The sequence below is a fragment of the Dipodomys ordii genome, unplaced genomic scaffold (assembly GCF_000151885.1).
Source record: "Dipodomys ordii isolate 6190 unplaced genomic scaffold, Dord_2.0 Scaffold29, whole genome shotgun sequence".
In the NCBI taxonomy this organism is placed as follows: domain Eukaryota; kingdom Metazoa; phylum Chordata; class Mammalia; order Rodentia; family Heteromyidae; genus Dipodomys; species Dipodomys ordii.
In genome coordinates, this window is record NW_012267245.1 from 684882 (window position 1) to 692269 (window position 7388).

Here is a 7388-nt window from a genome sequence, read left to right on the forward strand (position 1 = left end):
GGGGGAGGCCGGGAAGGGATGGGAAGGGGAAACAAAGGAGGAGGCTGCAGTGCTTGATAAGAAATGTACTCATTATCTTACCCATGTAATTGTAACCCCTCTGTACAGGATTTTCACAATAAAAAAATAAAAATAGAGTTTTAGAAAAAAAAAACTTTTATGAAAGGTACAAAAAAAGACTATTTGATTTTTTTTGGGGGGGGGCGGGAGTCTTATGGGAAGATCCCTTGTGTCCTTAACCAGTCTCTTGTTACAGTCTCTGATCTGCTTGCAGTATTTGGTTTTCCTGTTGCTTGGTTGGTTTCTTAGGTCAGTTTGTTTGGGCAGGCAGAAAAATGCTCTGCTTTACCCAGGAGTTTGTGATCCTTCTCCCAGGGTAATTTAATGGGAGGGAGATCTGCTTTGCATATCACAAAAGATGGAGTTGGCTGTTTCCTCTAATTTGGAGATGCTGTGAAGAGGCTAGGTTCTGGATAGAGTTGAGGCCTTTCAGCAAACAGTAGCTTTTCCCTGAGGGGCTAGCTTCTGAGAGACTCACAGAGCCCAGCCTGGAGCCATTCTCAGGCATTATGTTTACTGAATTTCAATTGATTGTCAAGGCTGCTATAGGGAAGGGCAGCCTCTGTCTCTGTTTACCCAGTGAAGAAAGCCACTCTTGGGGCTAGGGCCGGGCCCTGGCTGGGTGACTTCCCCTTGGGTGGAGCTGAGCCTAGCAGGTCAGGTTAGTTTCCTGTGACCTGCTAAATGACTCTTGTTTTCTTCCAAGGCCTGAGTTGGAGCTAGCTGCTCAGCCAGGCCTTTGTCAGTATCAAAGATGGAGATCTCTGGTAGTGGGGGGAAGGGTAGCCTTCCCTTCTCTGCTCCCTGAGATGGAATTAGGATTTCAGTCTTCTACTCACACTGGAGTCTTGGTTCCTGAGTCTTCTCTGGTCTGGGAACTTCAGGATGAAGATGTCTGCTCCTTGTCAGTTCTTGCTGGTGTTGAGTCGAATTCACTCACACACCACACTTATGGGGCCTTTGTTGCAGGTATGGCGGCTACAGCCTCCGCTACCACCCAGTCACTGCTGCTTGCTAGTGCTCAGATCTTTCTCCTTGCCTGGATTTTCCCTCTCTGACCTAACTCTCTGTACTGTGATGGCACACCTGGTGTGATTCTCTGGCTTAGGACTGTTCACTGAAACACTACAAGTGCTTTCTATGCGAAAGCTTGTTTAGCCTCCAACTTCTCTGCCATCTTACTGGAACTTCCATCAGTTCCTTTTCAATGAAGTAACACCATGAACTATGATATCAAAATTCATTTTTGAAATTTCAGGTTGATATTGTTAAGCATGAATCACTATTATTTACATATTGATAAGACTTCATTCTTGTCTTACAATATTTGTATTTGTGGCACTAAATTTCAAAACTTGAGCCTCACACATGCAGAGCAAAGGCTTCACACCAATCCACCATCCTCATCTGTCTCATAGGAGACAGGTATTTTTATAATATGTTGAATGTTATTTTTGTGTGTGCTTGGCCTACAGTGCTTGAGAGCTATCCAGACCTTTTTTTTTGCTTTAGACTAGTGGTCTACTTGATAAGTCATAGCTCAACATTCACCTTTTTTGTTTGTCTTGTATCCTTTCATAATCAACTGGAGATATGAGTCGCCTAGGCTTTTCTAATAGAAATAATTTGGAAGTATTATCCTTGGATCCTGGCCTCCGGAGTAGTTAGGATGAGAGGCATGAGTCACCAGCACCTGGCTGACTGAACATTTATAAAAAATATCTTGGATATGTTATTTACCACACACACAAACACACACAGACATACTTATGTATATACATACACACACACACACACACACACACACACACATATACATATGATAGTGTCCAGAGGGATTGCAGTTATATGAGCAAGGTAATGAGTCCATTTCTTATAGAGCATTTGTTTCCCCCTCCTTTGTTTTTCCCCTACCATCACGTTACTCCCCACCTCCAAAAGTCTTCCCACCCCACCCATGTTGTAAAGTTCCTTTTCAACATAGTTCCTTGTACAAGTCATTGTTACAATGGGCCATCCTATATTCTTATGTCAGCATTTTATTATTTCCATTCCCCTCCTCAATTAGAAAAATGTATATACAAGATGCAAGACACCAGAATCAAAGACAGTGACAACATGGTTTATGGCATGACAGAAGAACATACAAAGAAACAAAAAAAATCATAAAGTACATTATAAGCCCATCAAAAAGAACAGCAAGAAAAATAAAATCTCTTGTGTCCCTGTCTTGGGCTTCATTTCGCTTAGCATCAGCTTATATGGTCATGTGTACATAGCTTTTGACCTCTTCTGCTTGTCCTAGACATAGATTAGTTTTTGCTGATAAGGGAAACTATGATTTCCCTTACGTTTAATTAGTGTATATTTGTTGAACAAAGGAGGTTCATTGTGCTATTTCCATTTTGTATGTGAATGCACACTCATACCCTTCCTTTAACAAACAATGGGGTGGGAAGGCCAAGACCCATGGTGAAGTCATCGCTAAGGGTCTGGGCCACTGAAAGGGTAAGGTGTGCAAAATGGTTGTGAGTGGGTGGCTTGGGGGAGGAGGGTGAATGGCAGATGAAACTGTTGGAGACGGGGAGGGGACACAGCCGATATATAAGCTGCTTGTTCCCATTAGCTGGGGTGGAGATTGAGATGCCAGAGAAAAGGACAGTAAGAGGAACCTATTGCAGCAGATCAGGGCCTGTGGAGAAGCCTGGAGCCTCTGGTGAGGTGTCTGGAGAGGAAAGTGGCAAGTCTTAAGGCCTGCAAAAAGCCTGTGTGGAGTGGAGAGGCCCACAGAGAAGGAGGAAGGAAGCAAAAGGAAAAGCCTCCCCATTTGCAGCATGGGAGCTTTGAAGCATTGGAGCTTTGGAGATTTTCAGATTGACTAATAGGAGGTTTGCAGTCCAACTAGTAAGGTCAGGGCTGCCCATTGGAGGTTTGGAGGTTGAGCCTGCTCTTGGTTCTGGGTACCCAGCCATGCACAAAGTAGTCGCAGGCCCCTTTCTGGTGTAAGTAGTGTAAATAACGTTCCTTTGTCACCTTTAACTGTGCTTTGATGGATTGTCATGGCATTCCTTTCCTCATCCCCTTTCTCAAAATAATATGAACACATTCCTTTGTTCCATTTGCACAAACATATGTAAGGTTTGTTTTCTTCGAAGGCCTGAGTTGGAGCCTGCAGCTCAGCCAGGCCTTTGTCAGTATCAAATATGGAGATCTCTGGTAGTGGGGGGTAGGGGTGGCCTTCCCTCCTCTGCTCCCTGAAAAGGAGTGAGGATGACAGGTTTCTACTCACCCTGGAGTCTTGGTTCCTGGGTCATCTCTGGTCTGGGAACTGCAAGATGAAGATGTCTGCTCCTTGTCAGTTCTTGCTGGTGCTGAGTAGAATCTGCTCATCCACCGCATCTGGGGCCTTTGTCCCAGACTCTCTGTTTTGCAGGTATGGTGGCTAAGGCCTCCGCCTCCACTGCTGCAGCACCATCTGCTGGCTAATGTCAGATCTATCTCCTTGCCTGGATTTTCCCTCTCTGGCCTAACTCTCTGTACTGTGATGGCACACTTGGTATGATTCTCTGGCTGTTCACTGGAGCACTAAAACTGTTTTCTATGCAAGAGCTTGTTTAGCCTCCACGTTCTCCTCTGCCATCTTCCCAGAACTTTCCTCCACACTTCTATGGGGTTACAGTACATAATGAGTATTTCTTATCAAGCATTACCTCCTCCTTTTCTGTGTTATACTTTTGAGACAGGAGACTGCTTCTCAGAATATTCTACGCATGAAGTCCATCTTACCTAGCCTTCAAGGTCAACAGCATCCAAAGTTCATTCAGCTCCAATCTTTCTAGCCCTGAGGCAGGGGGTTGGCACTCCAGTCTCTTAACCAGCTCCAGAGATGTCTGTTTTAAGTTTTCCATGGCCAGCTCTCAGTGTACTAAGTGCAGTATGGGTGGAGTTCAACCTCTCAAACCTTTTCCACTTTCAGCTCAACGTCAGCATTCCCTACAGGTAATTAAAACCGTCTACCTATCAATTCACAGCAAAAAAAAAAAAATTGATGAGCCTGATCCTATTGTGTTTATCTGATCTAACTTGATTTGATGTGGTAGTGTAGTTTTATATTTTCTTCTTGTTCCATTTGAATATTTTCATTCATTGCCAGTATAAGATAGAAGTTTGTTTTTATAATAAACAATACAGTGACCAGGTTATTTTAGATTTGAAATATCACTGGTAGCAAAACATGACCAAGATCAGCTCAGTGATAGACTTTGATCTCTGAGGAACTCGCTACTAGATAATATATTTGGCAAAATATCCTTGGGAAACTACCTGGAGAACTGATTCAGTAATATGAGATACACTTGAAAAATAGTCAGTGAAAAGATATACAAAAACTAAAAATAAAATGCACAGATTAGAGTAATTTGCATTTTTGTTCAGGCTCCGATGGCCCACACCTCTCATCCTAGCTACTCAGGAGGCTGAGAGCTGAGGATCCTGGTTCAAAGCCAGCCTGGACAGGAAAGTCCATAAGACACTTATCTCCAATAAACCACTCAGGACACCGGAAGTAGCACAGTGGCTCAAATGGTAGAGCATTAGTCTTTAGTTGAAGACCTGAGGGACAGTGCCCAAGCCTAGAGTTCAAGCCACACAACCGACAAAAAAAAAAAATAAAAAGAATACTTTGCATTTTTGGTCCATGTGTGTTTGTTATTAATGCTATTTGTAGTTGTATGTTTCCAGCTAAAATGTGGCTTAAAAGTTTGTTCATAAATTTTAAATTGTTATTTCAATTGGAAAAATAGACACATATAGCACTTATATCTCTGATCCAATTCAGAGAGTCTAAAATTTGGTTTTTCCATATTTCTTTTTTCAAACAATTTATTTTATTATTAGGTTTAAGTAGTTGTACAAAGAAGTTGCCATTCTACAAAACAATATGTGAATAGAAGATGTCTGACAACATTGTCACCCATTTCTCCTAAACCACCCCTTCTCTAACTTTTTTTGTTGTTGTTTAAATTGAGAGTAAGTGATTATATAAATTTCACATATGTCACAGTATTGTGGAACAGAGATGCTTAGTTGAAGTCAAAAACACATTTTCAACTTCACAAGGCAAATTGTCATTGTCATGGTCTATAAAGTTTGAGAATTTTATGAGCTTTGTCAATACAAATCATTCCCTATTCCTTTTGAAGACAGGTCTTGATAAGTAGTCCAGCATGCTCTTGAAATTGTTATGGAACCTAGCCTGGCTGGTCATCCTTTTTGAATTTCCCAAGTTCAGGGTGTATAGGTATGTTCCATCCTGTGTGGCTACATTACCCTTTTTCAATTCAGAGTTCACTGATAGTTCATATGGCTGCATTGTTGTGCAGCCATCTCTTCCATCCATGTACAGCATGTTTCATTTTCCATGTATGAAGCTGTATAATCATTAATAGGCAGCTCCTTTTCCTCTCTACCCCAGTCTCTGGAACCATCTTACTTTTTGGCTCTATGACTTTGTTGATCCTTGAAAGCTCAGTAAGGGAAATCATACCATGGCTGTGCTTTTATGACTGCTGTATTTTACTTAGCTTAATGTATTCAAAGATCAACCCTGTTGTAAAATGTAGTAAACTTGTCTTCCTTTTCAATGTCTTTATCTATTCTTTTACCTGTGTCTGTCTTTTGGTTCTTGTCAGTATTTGCTGTGAAGTGATTCTCTAATACTACTTCTAGTCCCTGCTTTCTCTTCTGCTGGGTACAAATCTAGAAATAGAAGTGCTGGACCATATGCCTATGTAATTCTCTATTTAGTTCTTTTTAGCGCTGTCCATACCATCTTTGATTGTTTTACATTCCTGCCAGACATGCACCAAGGTTCAAATTGAATTCACATCCTTCCCAGCCTTTGTTAGACTTTGGAAGGATATTTGTTGTTTTTATTTAAAACTCTGTCCATAGTAACATATATAAAGTAGTTATTTCTGTAGAATTTTGATTTGAATTCTTCTCCTGACTATTCATACTGAGCTTTGTATATTTCAATGCATTATTTGTAGATTTTTTTTAAAGTGTCTTCAATCGTTTTCCCCATTTCTAGTTTTTCTGTTCACATGGCACTGTAGAATTGATACCATGCATGCTAGACAAACACTCTGTAGTAAGCCACATTCCCAGCCCTAAATCTAGTACCCTGTTTTTTGGTACAATTACTTCTTTGACCTGAGGCCTTCCTATTTGCCTGGTAATTACAATATTTATTGATTCATATGAGTATTCTACATACATTTCTTTTAATAAAGTGATGAGTTTATCTATTGGATCTTCATGCATTGTGAATCATATGGGGTTATAAGTTTTATTTCAACAAACTATTATAGAAATTTTACATAAAATAGATGGCCAATATATTCCTTTATACCTACCTACACATTTACCATTTTAGTTTCTTTGTCCTATGTGTATATGTATGTGGACTCCTTTTCCTCTTCTCTTGAAGCACTTCTCTTGTTACACTCTTAAAATGCAGATGTGTAATTAACTCTCTTTTCTGGACCATACCTTCAATCTACATTTTTAGAAGAGTTCCTCTGCCCAATGGATTGTGAATTGAATGTTATTTTCTTTAAATTCTTCACATATATATTTCCCTTTTGTGTGTTAGTCAGCATTCACCTCTGCTATTGCCAAGCATGGCTGGCTTGGCCATTCATCATTTGTAATAGGGTTCAGAGTGGGAGTCCAAAACCTCTCCATTTAGCCTCTGCATGCAAATTAGCACTGTTATTTCCTTCCAACTTGTAAATTTTTCTTCTGTATTTTTAGATCACATCCCTCTTCTAATTTTTCTCTGTCTTGCTTGTTGTGGTCCTATTTTTCATTTTTTGTCATCTTGAATGTTCCTTAAGCCTCTATCCATCCTCCATCCTTCCATGAAGGCATATTTAAATGAAAATGTAGTCAGGGAACATGATATGCCCCTCGCAACTATATTGTGGATTGTAGACGTTAGGCCAAGTTCACAAAAGTTCCTTCTAGCAGTTCTTTTTTACATAGGAGAGAAATATCAGGTATCTATGACCATACTTCAGTATTTAGCACTTAAACTACAAAATAGTTAACATAGGTATATGGGAAGTAAATCAGATCTTATAAGGGCTAAATCGATCATTAGCTACCTTCTTAAGTACTGTTACTGCCTTTAACATTTATGTGAACACTTACTTTTCATGAATCAGTAATGTGCTGTGTATTCCGTGTGATGTCCTAAATGTGTTGTGATTGCTAATGAGATACCATGTGTGTGTGTGTGTGTGTGTGTGTGTGTGTGTGTGTGT

At 40.3% G+C, this 7388-nt stretch overlaps 1 protein-coding gene across 1 annotated transcript in view; it reads left to right on the forward strand.

Moving 5' to 3' along the window:
* Window positions 1-2529: 2529 nt before the first annotated feature.
* LOC105985419 (zinc finger protein 658B-like) overlaps window positions 2530-7388 on the forward strand; it is a 9049-nt gene continuing 4190 nt past the window's right edge. Inside the window, exon 1 of the mRNA XM_013015964.1 lies at window positions 2530-2568. Coding sequence (XP_012871418.1) covers window positions 2530-2568 — 39 coding nt within the window. The remainder of the gene's footprint in view (window positions 2569-7388) is intronic.